The 18,852-nt window shown below is 44.0% G+C and overlaps 1 protein-coding gene across 8 annotated transcripts in view; it reads right to left on the bottom strand.

The window, feature by feature from the left end:
* The window catches only part of usp2a (ubiquitin specific peptidase 2a), a 56,426-nt gene that overhangs the window by 22,704 nt on the left and 14,870 nt on the right, over positions 1-18,852 (bottom strand). For all 8 annotated transcript variants that reach the window (XM_085244908.1, XM_085244912.1, XM_085244907.1 and 5 more), the window contains one exon: positions 13,523-14,351. In XM_085244908.1, the coding sequence (XP_085101034.1) occupies positions 13,523-14,290 (768 nt within the window). In that variant the 5' untranslated portion in view covers positions 14,291-14,351. The remainder of the gene's footprint in view (positions 1-13,522; positions 14,352-18,852) is intronic.

Genomic DNA, 18,852 nt, shown 5'->3' with positions numbered 1-18,852 from the left:
TAAAGGGGCCGTCATACAGTGGACGCAGCGGAGGCCTATGAGCGTCATGCCTGACAAACACAAACTGCGAAGAGTCCAACGACCTCGGAACAAAGGTGTCGGGCACACAATGGTGCACTGGGCCAGGAAGAGAAAACGAGTCTCTTGGGGGACGGAGAGAGAGCACAGAGGGAGCGAAGCACGGGGTGGGCTCTCGGGCAAGAATTCCCCGGGGACCCGGAGGGGCTGACCGAGGAAACCCCGAGGCCTTCTTTAACCGCACAGCGCAACCCCAGTAAAACCCATGGAAGGCGGTCAACCCAGTTGCCATCTGTGAGAGAAGCACGGAACGCGGCCTTAAGCGACCGGTGGAAACGTTCGCACATCCCGTTGGCCTGCGGGTGGTACGCAGTGGTCCGGTGGACCTTGACCCCCAGGCCGTCAGCCATGGCAGACCAAAGCTCGGAAACGAACTGGGGGCCTCTGTCTGAGGTGATGTCGGCGGGGGGACCGAAACGCGAAACCCACGTTGACAAAAATGCCCTGGCCACTGCTGCTGCTGTAGTGGATGCCAGAGGCACTGCCTTGGGCCAGCAGGTTGTGCGGTCCACTACAGTCAAAAGGTGCGTGAAACCTTGTGACTGCGGCAGAGGACCAACCAGATCCACATGTACATGATCAAAACGCCTCCCTGGAACGCGGAAAGATTCGAGGGGCGCCTGTGTGTGCCTATGGATCTTAGCACGTTGGCATGGGATGCACGCGGCAGCCCAGTCTTTCACCGATTTATGAAGGCCCGGCCTTCGTAAACCTAGAGCTGACCAGCTTGACCGAGGCCCGGACGCCTGGATGAGAGAGGGCGTGTGCGGAGTCAAAAACGCGACGACGCCACGAAAGGGGAACTACAGGGCGTGGACGGCTGGTGGAAACGTCACAAAACAGGCTAGGCCCGCCGTTCCACACAGGTCTGTCCTCCAGTACAAGGCCCGTTTGCGCAGACCGAAGGGCTTGGACGTCCGGGTCGGCCTGTTGGTCAGCGGCCAAAGCCTCAAAGTCTATGCCAACATAAACGGGAGAAACCAGCACGCGGGATAGACAGTCAGTTGGACTTACCAGCCGCGTGCTCAATGTCAGTTGTGAACTCGGAAATGGCAGCCAATTGGCGCTGCTGGCGCCCGCTCCATGGATCAGAGACCTTGGACATCGCGAATGTCAAGGGTTTATGATCGACGTACGCGGTGAAGCTCCGACCCTCGAGAAAAAAACGAAAATGCCACGTCGCGAGGTGCAGGGCCAGCAACTCCCTGTCAAAAACGCTATATTTGCGCTCACTGTCCCTAAGCGTGCGACTAAAAAAAGCGAGCAGTTGCCAGATACCGGAGACCCGCTGTTCTAACACAGGTCGCCACGTCCGACGCGTCAGAGGTCAACGCAATCTCCGCCGACGGAAACGGGTGAGCCAGCAGGGCGGCATTAGCCAGCAGGGCGGCATTAGCCAGCAGGGCGGCATTAGCCAGCAGGGCGGCATTAGCCAGCGCGGTCTTCGCCCCAGAAAATGCCTGGATGCGTTCAGGGAGCCAATCAATCTGGTCCTTAGCTGTTTTACCCTTCAAGGCAGCATAGAGAGGCTGCAGCAGGTGCGCAGCTCTGGGGAGAAAGCGGTTGTAGAAATTGACCATCCCCAAGAACTCCTGCAGCGCTTTAACGGACGCGGGACGCGGAAAAGCCGAGACGGCCCGGACCTTGTCTGGCAACGGAACCACACCGTCAGCGGAAATGCGGTGGCCCAAGAAATCCAGAACCGGCAAGCCGAACTGGCACTTGGAGGGGTTGACGATCAGGCCGTGTGCCACCAAGCGCTGGAAAACCTGATGCAGATGGTACGCGTGCTGACTCTCAGAACAGCTGGCCACCAATGTATCGTCAAGGTACACGAAGACGAAAGGCAGCCCGCGCTAGACAGAGTCCATCAACCGCTAAAAAGTCTGGGCGGCGCCTTTCAGGCCGAACGGCATGCGCAAAAGTTCAAACAGGTCGAAAGGGGTAATAACGGCAGTTTTGGGGACGTCTTCGGCGCGCACGGGAACCTGGTAATACCCCCGCACCAAGTCAATTTTAGAAAAAATTGAGGTGCCGGCGAGGTGGGCGGAAAAATCCTGGATGTGGGGAATGGGGTAACGGTCGTTCTCCATGACATTATTCAAGCGGCGAAAATCCCCACACGGTCGCCGCCAACCGTCTGACTTGGGCGAAGAGGAAGATGTGGACAAAGAGGAATCCCCCGTCGTCCGGTCCGAGAAAGGATAGCATGTGCTCCATCAGTTCGAGAGTTGTACCGCCACCCAGGCCTGAGAGGGAGAGGAGCTTCTCGGCTCGCTCTGCGTCGGAGAGGGCATAGCGCCGAAGAAGCAGCTCCTTAAGGGCGGCGTACTTCCCTCGGGTGGGTGGGTCCCGGAGGAGAGTCAACGCACGACGGGTGGCTAGCGGGTCGAGAGAGGCCACCACATGGTGATATTTCGTGTCGTCAGCCGAGATGCCACGAAGGGCGAACTGAGCCTCCACGTGCACGAACCACAATGGGGGATCGTGAAGCCAAAAGTCCGGCAGCTCGAGCGCTACAGCAAACGTAGCTGCAGCCGGAGGCAGAGGGCTGACGGCAGCTGATGCATCCAGAGCGGAGTCGGTGCCACCATCGGACTGCAGCATGTTTGAGTCAGGGGTCACCAATGTGGAGGTAAACACAGACGACACGAGAGCTCTCGATTAACACTGCTGGTTTATTACTCATCACCACACAACTGAATATTTTTCCCTCCAAAACACAGCAACAGCACTTCCTGAGAACTGGGTGTGAGTGGAGCCCTCCAGTGGTCCCCCACAATATTTACATATATTTAGACGTCTCTCACTTTAAAAAAAAATCTGAATACTTTTAAGCAACATATCCTAAATTCACTGCATTAATCTGGTGTATTTGATAAAAACATTAAGGTGGTGTAAAAATGACACACCTGCAAGTACAAGAACAGGGAATATCATCACAAAACCAAAGTGTGCTGCGAAGACTAAAAAGATGAAAATAAAGAAAGCAGAAGACCGGAGATAAAAAAAAAGAGCAGGCACAGGAAAGAATATGAATCCACTCCTCATATTCCCTGTTGTTCCATGTGAGCACACTGTGCACAACAGAGGCAGCCCAGAGGGATAAATTTGTATAAATGCTCTATTCATAAATGTCAGAAGAAGCTCAGGCAAGCAGGGGAGCTGAAATCTTACTCCTCTTATGTTAAAAAGCAGGGAGGCCACTTTAAAAAGCATTCCAGAGGCCAGGTTGGACTGCTCCCTAGAGATGGGAATAAGAGACACAGGAAATGAGCATTTTGGCACAAGCCCAGCTCGGTGCAGGTAAAATCTGTCCATCAACTATGCTCAATTAATTCAAAGATGTTTGGACTGCTGGGTAGAGGAGGGTGGCTTGGGAGCAAAATGGGTCAAAACAAGGTGAGGAGGATGGAAAGGATAAGTAATCCCAGATTCTGGCTCTGCTTCCCAGAATGACTTCATAGGAAGACAGAAAGTGACCAACAGAAAGAGAGATTTTTACTCCTCTGACAGGCATTCAAGAAAAAATATATCAAAGACCACATGATAAATGTAAGACATGGTCAGTATATGTGTTTTAACAATGATGATGTTACTCCCTATTAAGAGAGGGTTTGCATAATGATGATATTTTTCTACCCTGCATATCTTGAAGAGAGTGAAACTGGGTCACCTTCTTACATTACATAAATTTATACAAAAATATCAATTATACCCTGGTAATATCAGGGAATAACTATTTGGAAATTCTTTATAGATAAAAATAACTACTCTTATTGTCTCCTGTCTATAATCACCCAGCAAATGAAATGCTTTTCACAGTCAGGTGTTTCACTACATGGAAGCATGTATGTTACAACACTGTATACGCTGCGGGAAAAGTTACAACAATATGAACACTACAGCAAAATCTTTGATTTGTGTGTAGATATGTGTATGTAAATTCTGTGTGTCCCTTGCAAAGGTTATAGCCAGAGCTAAAAGAGTGTTATTATGTACTCATTTTAATCACTTGTGGGGGATTCATTATTCACATAAACATTCCTTTTTATCTACAGATACAGATTATCTTAGCTGAGGCTTGCTTTGTCACATGTAGAAGAACAGAGGAAATGAACTGTGGGCTGGCAGTGAAAAAGTCAACTCAATAACATCTTTATGATCCACAGTATCTCCCAATGTCTCTAACTCACAGTAGGATAAAACTAAAACAAGTGGGGACAGAAAACACTTTTAAAATGTTTGAACTAAAAGTAAGAATGATGAGCATGAACAAGCCATAACTCCTGCCCATCTTAATTAAACTGACTACAGTCTATAATCCATAATAATTCAAGGTAATCAAAACATGAGTTTAATCAAATCAAAAACAAGTTTAATCTTCATAACTACTTTAAGCATTTGGTTCTACAGTGTACAGCTCAGTTATTGAGGTTGTGTTTGCCACAATCACCCATGACCAACATGTGTTGCTGGGTGGATGACTGTTACTGTGTTAGCACGGAGCCAGAACAGAGACGATGCTCTGTTCTTTGTGAAGACAGAAGAGCTGCTGCTCAAGCTGTCGAGCTGGTGCTGACTAAGAGTGGTGATTACCTGCCATTAAAATCTTTATGGAAAACAAAGCAGCGAGTCATGATCTCAGAGTTTCATTTAACCAACCAACATCACTGTTAGCAACTGAAGTCATAGAATTACACTAACACTTATCTGAAAAGACAGATTCGTGATCAAATTTTACACATGATGGTTTTCAAAGTGGCTGGATATTATTTTCTGTCAACAAACAACTTTTGAAGTTGGAACTCAGTGAGAATGAGTTGGTAAGCTGTGGTAGAAAGCAACCTTTAATCTACCAGCTGGTTCACCCTGAGCCTGCAGTGTACAAACACGTGCATCATCACAGATGACAACACACATTACCCACTGTAAGCTCACCATCAGAAGGATACGACATGTTCAATGGGCAAGCGGTGGTCTGCAGAGATGGAGGAGGTGCTGAGCCAGAGCTGAAGGAGAGGGGCAGGACGGGAAGAGCAGGTGGGACGCTGACAGCGGAACAGACAACAGCAACGAGCGCAGCAGAGCACCGGGCTGGGCCAGCTGTAAAGTGTATTCTAATGTGATTTGTCATTACATAACAGAAACTGGCACACAGCAGAGCCACTCCACGCTGCAGCCCAAGAACATGCACACAGACACACACCAGCAGCAGCAGCAAGCCTCACAGCACTTAAGGTCATTCCTCTTCTGTTTGTATCAGGGCAGTTAGCAAGTCGACTTAGTGGATTTGTTTAGTTCTTCACTTGGCATAAAACACACTGTGTTTTTGGCTGCACTCATCCAAATTACAGAGAACACTTTTCAACTATAAAAACAACAATACACAAAGAAAAATGACAAGGGCACTCAGTGAGCAAACAACACAGCCAGCGATCACATGACTGGCTGAGGAGTAAACATCAATAGATATTTAGAGTAGAAAGTACCACACACTTTTTTCCTCAACAGACGGAACTGACTGTCAGAATTTTCCTCACACCTACATTTATGTGTACATGTGATAGAGCCCATACAGAAACAGCAAGAGGCAACCTCCTCCTCCTATACTTTGTGTTGCATACATACAGGTCAGCCAGAATGATTTATTCCTGCATCTAACTCCACTGTAACACTACAATGGGATTCATACGAGCAGTATAGTAGGAGCAGCTGTAGTGTATGAGGGGGATTAAATGCTGGTTATATAACCAGTGACCTGCCAGTGCAGCCCTACTGATCCTGGCCCAGCAGAGTACAGCTCGGCTTAAGAGAGCGGCTTACCTCTGCAAATGATTCATTCAGCATTAAACTCGCTTCATCTTTCACAACATGCATAACACCGGGAGTGAAGTAAGATCTGTGGCCTATTTTAACGAGAAATCCTCCCACAGGAATCATTAGCCCTCCAACACATCCCAGCACTTACACAGATAATAAAACATGATGATAAAATACACTTGCAAATTAATGAGAATTTCATACATTCAGTATAATATGAAACTTTACACGAATATATTGTATATTTTACTTTCTGAAGTTTGTTACAGTGGAGTCCCACAGTAGATACATATCAAATACCACATATTATTATTATACTCACATTATATAAACCACTGACAAATATACAATCTTAGCTGGAACCTTTGAAGCTCTACAAATGGAGCATTATAAATATAACGGTTAAATTGTCAGATTTTTGAATGGAGTTTGGTGTGATGCACTCCCGGCGGAGCTCAGAGCTCACAGCAGGCACTCTCGCTGTCTCTTACCTTGGCTTGGTTGATGATAAGCCCCACGAACGTTGACACCAGCACCGACCCGGACATGCTGCCTTTTCTTCGCATCTCCTGCTTTAGGAACGGGAAAGCAGCGGCGGGCGGCTCCTCGGGAACTGTCACCGTGTAGGACTGTCGCATGCTCGGCATGCTGGCGGAGGAATGAAACCGATCACCGGTACGAGTTACTCAGACAACGGCGTAGGTCTCCGAGTGCTCCCGCTGACTGGATGATGAGCTTTCTATCTCAGGGAAGCCAATCACACGTTTCACCAGCTTTCTCTGCTTGTAGTCATTCATTCATCGATATAGACGACCTGTGGCTTCTCCTTCCACGCCGTGCTACTACAGACTGCAATGAACACGCTAAAAGCGACAAACACGTGGTAAAGCCGAGTGTTATAAGAGCAACTGGCCGCTGTGTCGTTCTACGCAGGTGAGGGTCCATTCGGCGGTGTGGGTCTGTAAATGCAAATAAATGCACATTGTGTTCCCATTCCGTTTTACCGGACTGCAGGCCCGCCCCCTTTGGGCTCGGGTGAAGAAAAAAAAATCGGCCCACAACAAACGTCAGCGGCCGCCTCCAACCGTGCTGGCTACGTCAGTCCAGCCTTCTCCGCGCTGCTGCTACAGTCTGAAGGACTAAACGCTGTGCTCCAAGGAGACTACGCATCTTCATTTCGATCACGACACAAAAGTCACCCATAAGGGCAACTACTGTATAAAAATCAGTGTAATAGTATGGTAATAGCTAAAGTGAGGAAGAAACATCGGCTGTAAGGGAAAGACAGCATACACTCTTAATGTGATGGCAGGGACAAGTAGTTCTAAAATTAGGATGTGCAGTCCTAAAAAAAACGGTTGTTAATGACGTTTCCGGTGAATCACCAGCAAAGACATAGACACATTAGTGTTAGTTCTGGTCTGTCTTAATGAGAGGGTGTAGTAGAATGACAGCCTAGATCTATCAGCAGTACCCAAGCAAGCACAGAGTGCCGCTCAGCAGTCTGCTAAATATCCCATACAGTCCGCATGTAGCAGATTAACAACAACTAATGTCCAAATGGTACACTGTATTAGTAACAGAAGTTACAAAATGAACACCATATAACATTCTCTGACCTGAAACTATGAATTAATCCTGTAAACCCATCAATGAAGTGTTTAATTAGGTCACAGATCACAGGAATAACTCCTGTTGGCTATTCCAGGTTTACTTAGACAAAAGTAACAAGGGTTATAGTGAGTAATAACTAGTTGATCAATGATGACATTCATCAAAATACCAAAGATTACTAATAAGATAACAAAACTCATGGTAAAAATTCAAGTCTAAGGTTCAAAGTTGAGGAACGCAAAAGTAAGATAAATACAGACTAACCCTCTTAGTGTCAGAGTACACTCATGGACTTTCGTGGAGTTCACAGAAAAAGTGTTAAAGAAAAACAAGTGTTTCCATGATGGCAGTCAGGTGGCACACAAAGGTGGAATTATTGTGAGTAAGGAGGACTTAATGTTCTGTCTCATCCTTTTTTCTAAGTGAATGATGGTCACATTTTACACTTCAGGCAACCCCAAATAGACCTGCCGTAGAAATACTGAGAGCTACAAGTTACAGTAATGCTTGTGATCACACAGGTCTGTTGACTATAAGCACCTGTGACTATAAGGTTTTGATGACAGCTCACCCGACACCCGGAATTATATTCATGCTAAAAAGAAATTTCCCAATGAATGTAGTTAATAAAACAACCAAATGTCCTGTACCTGCCCTTCCACGTATGGGCAGTATAATTCAACATTGCATCAAACAGGCGAATTGCTGACAAAAGTAACATAAGTACAAGCTGATTTTAGCTGATCCGGTGTGTGAAGTGGAGGAAGTGCAACATGTACCCAACAACAATATCATAACCCAGACTCAAGTGTGTGTACACAACAAATAACCAAAGAGCACAGTCCATCTGCAGACTAAAAACTTGTGTGTGTCTGTGTGTGTGTGTGAGAGAGAGAAAGAGTCTAAATCCCTGAAGAAGAAACCTGCAATGTGAGAAGGGTCTGTATTCTGATATGTGATGCAAAAAGCTACATAATCTAAAATTGGGACAAATGAGTCTGAGCAGTGTTTTCTGGGAGAAGTCAGTGTACAGTTACCTTGGGAGGACTGTTCTATTACTTAGGCACATCAGGCTGATTATCTCCTCGCTCAAATGTTTAAATTTAATCTAGGAACAACATATTTCATACTTTTTATTGCTGTTCGTGCGCCGTTATTCATTCTATAGTCACGCGTCGTACAGAGCATACTTTGACTTACTAGCACCGATTCAGATTCAGAACTAAAGGAAGAATGCAGGCGATCCTTCAATATAAAGCAGCTACCAAGTTACAGCTCTGCCCATTAATCCATCTTTCTGTCATAGTCAGATTGTCTCCAGGTTCATGTGGTATCAAATAGAATCCATAAACTGTATATAAAAAGTTGACAGAGGCATCTGTCTGGATTTTGAAGCCAGAAGTAACCAAGCTCTAGTTATCAGCTCAGTCTTGCTAGCTTGGTTAAGAATCTGCATGTATTATTGAGAACAGATGCCAAAGTCAGACACAAATATCTGCAAATTATATATATCATATATAAGCAGATAATAGTTTATTTATTAGATATTTAATACTGTGCCTACATTGCCAGGGATAGAGATGGAAATTAGTTTTTAGATAAATGTAAAAAAAGGCATCTTCTCTTTTCTGGGATGTTTTTTTACATGGTTCCTCACAAATACAACATAAAACTCACATTAAACTAAGAAAATATCTAAAGTTCCACAACTGGTTCAGGTGAGAAAATTGATCTTTATGGTTTTCTAAGCTAATTCCCTCTGATAAGAAAGACTGTGAAATATGGCGGAGAGCCAGCACTAAGTAATATATGAATCTTGACTTGAGTATATTCTGTCACACTATCAGATAACTAACAAATTAAGTCAACAATTAAACACTGATTCCCATTGTTCCTATAGTGGCTTGACGTAACCTCAGCATCAGATGGTGGTTGAGGAGGGAAAGCTGACCTACAAAGCAAAGCTCTTGATTTAGCGGTCTATATTCATCAATCTTTTGAGTTTACTTGTGAGATAACAATTCTAAGCTCTTGGTGAAACTCGCACACACACGATTAAGGCAAAACACAGGCCGATCCCCAAAACGGTTGCGCAACTGAAAAATCAGCTCTAAATGGGCCAAAAATTGCACAGTGTATGGCCAGCTTTTGGAGGCTAGCTCCAAACAAACATGGTAAATGGTAAATGGCCTGTATTTGTATAGCGCTTTTACTAGTCCCTAAGGACCCCAAAGCGCTTTACACGTCCAGTCATCCACCCATTCACACACACATTCACACACTGATCATAGTGTGCAGCTTGGCAGTGTATACAGCACTATAATGACCAGACCTAATTCTTTTGAAAACCTTACATCTTTCCCAGGTCTCCACTTCATCAAACATTGCCTAGACACAGAGCTGGATGAGGCCAGCACAAACAGCGGCCTATTCGACGAAGATGATGGATCCATGGGGTCAGGAAAGCCAGAAGCAGGGGAGCTGGAGAGGTACCTTTCGTGTCCATTCACTGGAGGTGTGGATCTATTGCATGGCTTTCCTCACATCAAGAAGCTGTCGATCAAAGTCAATACAGCTCTTCCTGCATCTGGAGCTTGTGAAGGATTCTTAGTCATGCAGGACTCCTGTTCACTGCTAAACAGTTACAGCTTCACAGAAAGAACCTTGAGAGCAAACTGCTGCTTAAGCTTAACCATCACCTCACTGAGTTAAGAAATGGCACATTTTTGCTAAATATGCAGAAATAAATGCACACCCATACAACTTATGGTAAACTGAGCTGCCTTGTATGAACATATGTTGAAGATGCCTCGTTCTAATGTTTTCTCTGAGGCTGCTGTGCCATTTGGAGCAAAAATGAATATAACGTTTACAGCATATCTTGTCACTGGAAATTGTTTGCACTGTTTATATATTTATATTATTTACTGTAGGTATTGGTGAAAAAAGCTTTATGTTGTGAAAAACTGAAATCTGGAAATTAGAATTGTTGTGCCTTATTTTGTTGATGTTTTTACATATATTCCTTTTGAAAATGGTAAAATTTGTATATTTATTTATATTTGTTTGTCTGGTAACATTTATTTAATAAATAAATCGGATATTTCAAACAGTTACTCACTACTTGAGTAGTCTTTTCGCCAAGTACTTTTTTTACTCTTACTTGAGTAACTTTTTTGACGACTACTTTTCACTTTTACTTGAGTAATAATTTTTTAAAGTATTGCTACTCGTACTTGAGTACAACTTTTGGATACTCGACCCACCAGAAGGATACATGATCTATTAAGCCTCAGCATTTGAAAGCTCTCTTAATCACAATGCATTCTTACCTGCATTGTCATGGCCATGCACATATGCACCACACAGTGATTACACTTCATTGCCTGCCTATTTGTCAAAGTTCTATTTAAGCATATCTACTTTCACAAGAGTCACAAGATTTTCAGAAAATTTGACCTCTGACCTTGACGTCAGGTCACCCAAACTAGAACTCGTCCCAGATTTTTACTAGATGCCACTATAGTATCAGTGTGAAAATCCGAGGTACCCAAGAAAAAAGACAAGTGGTCACATTCTACATAAAGAGGCTGAAAAAAGGAGATTAAAAAAAATGAAGGGAAATAAACAAAGTTGGCTGCATTAAAATCAGTAAGAAACAATGAGTCTGGGCTGGTGGACATACACTATTTTCATACACCAAACAAGTGCAAGCAACAGGAACTGTGCACTGTACTGCAAAGCAAGTTCAGCATACCCAGGTTATCTTTCTGTTATCAGGCTTCACTTACTGTAACATCGGCAGTCAGGCTAAGGGGTTACATCACTGTACTGACTTAGCAAGTTGATAACCATGGGTTTTCTTAATGTCGCTATGCGTACCTTCACACAAAATAGGTGGCAATGCCAGTCTCTGGCCATCAAAAACATTACAGCAATTGTTGTGAAACTGTTTGCAGGAAAGAGGGAAAAAAATCTTAATCATACTTAAGCATGTGGACCAGAGTACTCGGGGATGGATCCCAGGAAAATATTTGCTGAGATCACTGATCAAGTGCAAGTCAGTATACTTATTTTACAACTAGATTTCTTTTTGAACCCAGAGAACTCACCATTTGCTGGCCACTGGGAAGAATATAAGCTTAAGGCATTCAACATTAGCTTAACCTTCCAGACTGGGAAGCTACTTCCATCTTTTATATATAATCTATTGGTCTAATCAGTACATCCATTGTTTTCCCAAAGACGTGTCTAAAGCACTACACAGCTTCGTAAGTCAAAATCCACTGGGGCTGCTTTCTGCACGCTCTGCTGTCAGTGTTGACACCAAGCCCCTGGGAAGATGGTGATTATATGTGCTTGAGTTCATTAGCAATATGCACAGGCCAGCTGGTGACCTCCAGTTAAAGTCCTGCACTTTTCAGACCTTGCGTGTTAAAAAGGTGTTGATTACCTAAGGGGTTAAAATGAATAACCCTAGCAAAGAACAAGGAATTCTTTATAACCAGTATTTCACCTTTGCTTTAATAAAGCCTGACTTTTTTTGTCTCTATAGTTAACCCAGCAGCACCATGATCCCAAGTGTTCTTTGGGAACACTCTTTTGAAATGACTTGGTTATCTTAGGTCATGTTTGTGAATAAAGACTTGCATGAGCTATGTTTACCCCTGATGTCAGCAGGCAGCAGTTAGTTTCCACTGTTAAAACTCCATAGTCCAGAGTGCCGTAATACTGTAAAGTGTACTATTATGTCTTCTCTTTTCATTGTTCTCAATGGCAGTTAGTTTTAAAGAGCCAGTGCACGTATAGCCCACGCTGGTTATTTTAAGTAATTTGGCAGATAAGACCTCTCTTCAAGGCCGTGTGGGTATACACACACACACACACACACACACACACTCCCAGTACTGCAGCACCCACTATCAACCTGAGCTAAGATCTGTGTGGATGTGCAGGGTCTTGGTGATATGAAACTGTTAATATATTAAGTTATTGTTTAAAAAAAAGTGCTAAAAAGTGTTAACCATACCCGGTGAGCCCTAAAACACATTCACTTCTCAGTAACACGCATGGGAGTTAGATACAGCTGACTGGACATTACAGGGTTTAGACATTGCCTGGTTTAGAATGGGCCTTTGGGGCCTCTACAGTAAAGGCTGTGCTAGCTTACTTGACAGAAATAAAAATGTCAAGTAAGCTAGCACAGAGTGCATAAAAATGCACTCTGGTATTAGTTCTGTCACCCTACTGTCAGGCTCAGCCAGCAAACCAGCTGATAGTTGAGAAGATATCCTTCTGCTTTTCATATATGCAAATGAACATGATGAGCAGAAGAACTAAATGAATAAAGAATGTCACATTCTGGAGCATATCTGATGCAATAAAGATGACAGATTTATTCTATCTGAAAGCCACTTTCAAACAGACTTCTCACAAATTCTCCCTAATTCCCACTTTTCCTCCTTCCATCCATGGAAGCAGTTACTGAGACTAATCCAAAGGAAAAGTGGATCAGTCATACTTTGGGATCCACGCAGTGGAAACCTGAGTCATTATTCTTGATGCTGAGAGGACCCGTCTGCTCTTTGAGAGACTGCTGGGCTTAGAAAGAGCTGTCAGATAACCATCAAACTACTTTTGTACAGTACAATAAGAGAGTTAAAAGAATAAGGAGCATTGTAACTGTGTCCTAGCGGAGAGTTGTAACAGTAAAAACCACAGGAGAGTGTAAGGTGTGCAAGAATACTGTAAACCCAGACTTCAAGTGCACTGAAATTAATGTGAACAACAGTGCCCCCAACTGGTAGGAAACAGTGCTACTAGTAGCACCAGAGCATTGTGGGTCTTTACCATGTGCAGACTAATAAAAGGAAAGCTTTGTGGTGATGACTGCAGCTTTCATAGTACTCAGCCTTCCTTGGCTCCTGCCAAAGATCCTGCCAAGGATCCTCTGTAAAGGAATGCTTCTCCAGTTAAAGCACAACAAGAACATGGGACTTGTTCTTACCGTAGAGTCCCTCGTTGGGGAATGGGACAGCTGGTTACTGCTTGGGTCCCATGCTGAAGAGCTGAATGCTCTGCTCCTGCTGAAGGCCTCCTGGGTGGAGCTCCGTGACAGGGTCTCCTGAGTAGTGCTTCGGGACAGGCCTGAGTAGCCGGGTCGGGAGCTACTGCCGTACAACTCAGCCACATCACTGGTCCGACTGCGGTAGCTCCGCAGGGCACTGGTGGATGAAGAAGGGGTTGAGGAGGAAGCATCATTGAGGCTCAGAGAGGCCAGGTCCCTGCTCAGGTCACTCTGGGATACAGATTTTCGTCGACTGAGCGAGATGCTGGAGGCCACCGGAGAAGAGGAGAGGTAGCTGGACTGGGCTGGGGATGAAGCGTAGGAGCTGTAGCCAGTGTAGGCTGACCCCCCACTTAGCCCTGACCCTCCATAGCTCTTGAGTGGGGTTCTGCTGAGGCTCTCACTCCGGCGGTTGCTGCTGCTGCCAAGGATGTCAGTGCGAGGGATGGTTCGACCCCGGTCACGCTCAGGGTCCGAGGAGGTGCTGTAGTTGTGGCTGCGGACGGCGGCGCTGCTCAGATAGGTAGAGGATAAGTAACCTGAGGAGGAGGATGAAGAGGAGGAGGAGGTGTGGGACTTGTAGGAGGACAGCCTGTCCCGCTCGCTGTAGGAGCTAAGGCCTGGGGTTAGGGAGGAGCTGTAGGAGCTGTAGTGGCTGGTGTAAGAGGGGCCAGTGTATCGCTTTGCGGTGGAGGAGACACGGGACATACTGCTGCTGCTGCTGGTTTCTCAGCCAGGGAGAGGGATAGCCTCTGGAAGACAGCATCGACTGCACACACAGCAAAGACACAAGAGCCCTGTATTAGTTCATCAGCAACAATCCAATCAATACCACAGCAACAACGTAGGCAGTGGGCAGGCCATCATTTACCCTCGCTCCATTGAGCGTTAATTGTGTTTTAAAGAGACAAAATGATTCAAGGCTGTGCATGACTGAGTTTAAATGGCAGAATATGAAAACAAACGCTGATTCATTCACTCATCCTGACTCACTGTCCTGCCATTTAGAGAATGACATCAGTATTTTGTCATGTCTAAACGAATTTACCATAAATCCCATTTCCTTTGCATTGCTGCAGTCCATTTCCTGAGCATGCGCTAGTGTTTTTTCCACACTTACTGGATTCCAGTTGGCACACTAAGAATCATCAGGACCACCTCAGACTGAACGTTTCTTATTTCACTATCGGCAAAGGACAAAGTTTAGTTTCTGAGTGCTACATAATGCAATAGTAAAAGAATTAAACTCAAATGTATGGGCATTAACTCAACTCTGTTAGCCCTCAAAATAATGGAGCAATTTCTAAAGGTCCTAATGGTATCATAAAAGCATACTGTGGCAGAGTAGTACATCACTCCACATGCAACACTGTCTTCCATATTTAAATGGACACATCTTAAACTCCACACATACTAGATATTATATGTGTTTTTGATTAAGTGTGTGTAGGTGTGTAGGCTGTTGCTCCAGACAGATGGAAAATTGCTGCAATATAGCAGCTGTGCTCAGTGTGTTTACATCAAGCTTATACTCACACTCTCAGGCTGTTGGATCAAATGATACCTTTCTACACATTCAATTAGCCAACTGCACTGGATGTGCTCTTCAAGCTGGCCACCTAAAGCACAGATACTTTGCACCTGTAAGCCATTTTGCAACCCAGCTCTTTGACTTATATCGTTTGTCACTGAAGCCCGCTTCATTCTGTTCTGGGTGTTGTTGCTGCTCTCCATAACTGCACATAGAAAAAATAAAACATTTATGATGGTTTTGACTAAAATGTGATCAACATGACCTGTTTATATTTATTCCCAGCTCCATATTTTTATCCTTAGACTCTTAGAGTAGCATCATGGTTATAAGAAAATAATCCTCAGCACTCTTTCCGTTTCAACCTTCTCCTGATTGGCTTGTCTTCCCAAACAGGTCAAATGCATATCTGCTACCTCTGACATCATACAAAGTCAAGAGTAGAACATATCATGCTGTAGAACAAACAGCATGATATGAAATCCAGGGGAAAACCACGGTGATACAATTAACACCAGCAGGCATGCTTGCTGACACACAGTTTAGGATATCAAATGCTAAATCCCTCTCATCAACATAGAACCCTCCTCTTAACTTAGCGCTAAAAAAAATCATGGAGATTTGAGGAAATATGGAACATAATCTCGCTTGCGTAGACCCAGCAGTGCTCCTCCTGCATGCCCTGGTCTCCCCTCTCGCCCTCTCTCACAGCTATAACAGGAGAGTCTAGCTTAATTCTGGAAGTAAAGCCATGTGGGCAGGACAGTGTGTTCCTGTGGCTGAGGCAGAGAGAGGCTCTTGTTCACACGCACAGCAGTGTCTAAATAAATAAAAGTATCTGGTGATGCTGATCCATGTTGAGTTCATTTAGGGAGGCTCCTATTTCCTTAATCTGCCTGTCTCCCCTCTTCTCTCCCCCTCCTCGGCACCTACCTCTACTGAGTGTAATTTCCTTTCCTTCGGGGTCTCTGTTGATCCCTTTTTGCTGTTCTCTTCCTCTCTCTCTCTCTCTCTCTCTCTCTCTCTCTCTCTCTCTCTGTCTCTATGAACACAGCTTTATCTATAATTCAGCATATGGATCTGGAGCAGGCAGACAGGCACCATTTGGAGAGAGACCAACTCACGGCACTGGCGAAGACACACAGAGGGAGGCCAGGCGGCTGTGGCCACTCAGTGCAGTTCTGCTAAGCCAGCAGGACTAGCAGCAAAGAGAAGCTGGCCTCGCTTTCGCTCTCGCTTTGTAGACGGTCAAGGTTTGTTTCAATCATTTGACAGTGCTGGTATGTGGAGGGTTATTTTAGTTTGGGCAGAGTAACATAGATGGTAACAGCAAAATGTGGATTCTGTGTCTGATATCAGCCAACAGTTTTCAGACAGGATAAAACCTGAATCTGGACTTACTTATCATAATTACCAAGTTGGTGATTATGGTGGGAAGTACAGCTGGAAGTTAAGTGAAGAAAATCATTGGCAAAAGGGCTCATGAGACAAACCATCCAAAAACACGCACCTCTTACTGTATTTCATGTCATTTGCAAACAGCATGTTTTTAATTATTCTTTTATTTTTTTTTATTCTATGCTGGGGGAATACATTATCTTTGTGCAACTTGTTAAGCTGGACCTTGCTAGCATCAGTTATGAAGCACTATAAGTATATTTCTCATGTATTCAGCTGGTAATGCAGAAAATGTATAAATGTTTTTATACTTGGTTCTAATCTGCTGCTGAGTCTGTTTTACACGGCTGGAATGGCAACTACTACACCACAGAACACGCACCAGGAATACCTGTTCAACCAACCAAATTAATTTAACTTTAATCTGCTGACAAACGCCTGCTTTATCAGGCTGTGGGACAGTAAGTTTTAAATGTTTATTTCACTGCCCTGTGCACTATCACTAGATTAACTATCTTCTGCAGCATTCATTTCCTGTCTTGCAGTGGTGTTATCATCTTTATAGAGTTTTATCATCACCTGATAACCTCTGATTGGAATAGGTGACACTCGTAGGGATCATTTTATGAAGAAGAGTCTGATGTATGAAACGCCCCTTTTTGTGTGAGCACATACAGAGCCTGAAACAGAAAGCCATGCTTAACAAAGCTGATAACCACCATCATGACACCTGTTAACTACTGGAGTAGTTGCCAAGCCATCTGACATAAGGAAAGCCTTAAAGCCATGTTGAAGGTCCTCGATCGTATATCCCTCTAATCACTACTAACAAAATATTTACACTTAACTGAATGAAATGATACCCCCACTAACATGTGTATCCGAGTCCTCTTTCAGATGACATCCTGCTTTATTTTGAAGGATTAGTTTCTCATGTGGCTTTGTGTATTTTTACTTCCCTCCTTTGCTGTTTTCCCAGCCTCATTATTATCTTAACTGAGTTCACCTGTGCCATATTCGCCTTCTCACTAGTGTGACTATTTATTATATTTTGTTTGTGTCTTTAACAGGTAGACGTTATATCTCTTGCTCCCGAGTGTTTCCTGGTTTCTTTTCCTGCTGGCTCTATGCATTTGATGAATTGTTTGGACTTTTGTTAGCTATAGGGTTTCCTGCCACACTAGGCTTTGCAAAAGTGCCAGGCAAAAAGTTCTTATTTTTATCCAAAATCGCTGACCCTGTACCGCATATTAACGTGACTCAAAAGGCCTAGGCCCTGTATGACATGAGTTCAGCGTACCCTGGGTATCTTACCGTTATCTGGATCCAATTACCCTAACATTGGTAATCAGGATAAGTGGTTAGGTTACATGAAGCAGAGTATCAAGTCTAACCACTGACTTAAATTGTTTTTATGTATTGCAACCTAATCAGTAATATATGAATATTATTTAAAAACTAGTTCAGCCATTTTCAGTAATTTATATGTAGTATTCTGATTAGAGCAGGGCGATATGGCCAAAAATATTTATCACGATATATATTTGAAAATTTGCGATAACGATATAACCGACGATATAATTGATGCGAGACAAAATACAACTCCACAACATTACTAGCGCAAAAAGACAACCTTCCATTTATTTTCACTTAAACAAGAAGCTGGTTTTTATGTACATTAAAGCTTTATAAAAATGTAACAGTGCAAATGCAAATTCCTTGCTGAAAGTTTAACCAAAAGGCATTTCCAGTAGAAATGGGCTGACATATCCTGAGCATAACCATGTATAATATCCACTGAAGTTAAAAAGAGGTGCTTTGCAACATTAAACTGCAGTGTGCAGTATGTATTTTTCGGACCATAAGGTGCACGGGATTATAAGGCACATTAAGCGAAACAAAGCAGTCAGATAAATCAAACTTTATTAAACTCATTCTTCTTGCTTCCTCCACTTCTGTACCATTGATTCATTAATGTTGAATTCTCTGGCAGCTGCTCTATTCCCATGTTGTTGCAGTCTATTAATGACTAACCTCATATTGTGGATGGATTATCTCAGTTGTTCTCCTGACTGAAGTTTGGTCCGTTTACAACATCCTGCCATGCGATTGCATTTGTCTCTAACCATGAAGAACCTTCACGTTAACTTTTATAAGTGGAAAAGTGTTAGTGTTCGTCCTCCAGCTTCACTGTTTATGTTATGCTAACATAGCTGTGTCGCTAGCGATCACGTAGCACATCATTATATACCAGCTAGCCCAACTTCAGTAACCCTACAAACGTCACTGCTGTTTAGTTTCCTGTCTTCATTTATGTTGGAAGTGATAGCAGAACTGTACG

The sequence above is a fragment of the Mchenga conophoros genome, linkage group LG14 (assembly GCF_057382185.1).
Source record: "Mchenga conophoros isolate Kocher_MC1m ecotype Shallow Benthic linkage group LG14, M_conophoros_male_GT1.1, whole genome shotgun sequence".
Taxonomy (NCBI): domain Eukaryota; kingdom Metazoa; phylum Chordata; class Actinopteri; order Cichliformes; family Cichlidae; genus Mchenga; species Mchenga conophoros.
This window is presented reverse-complemented; position numbering and strand designations above follow the sequence as displayed.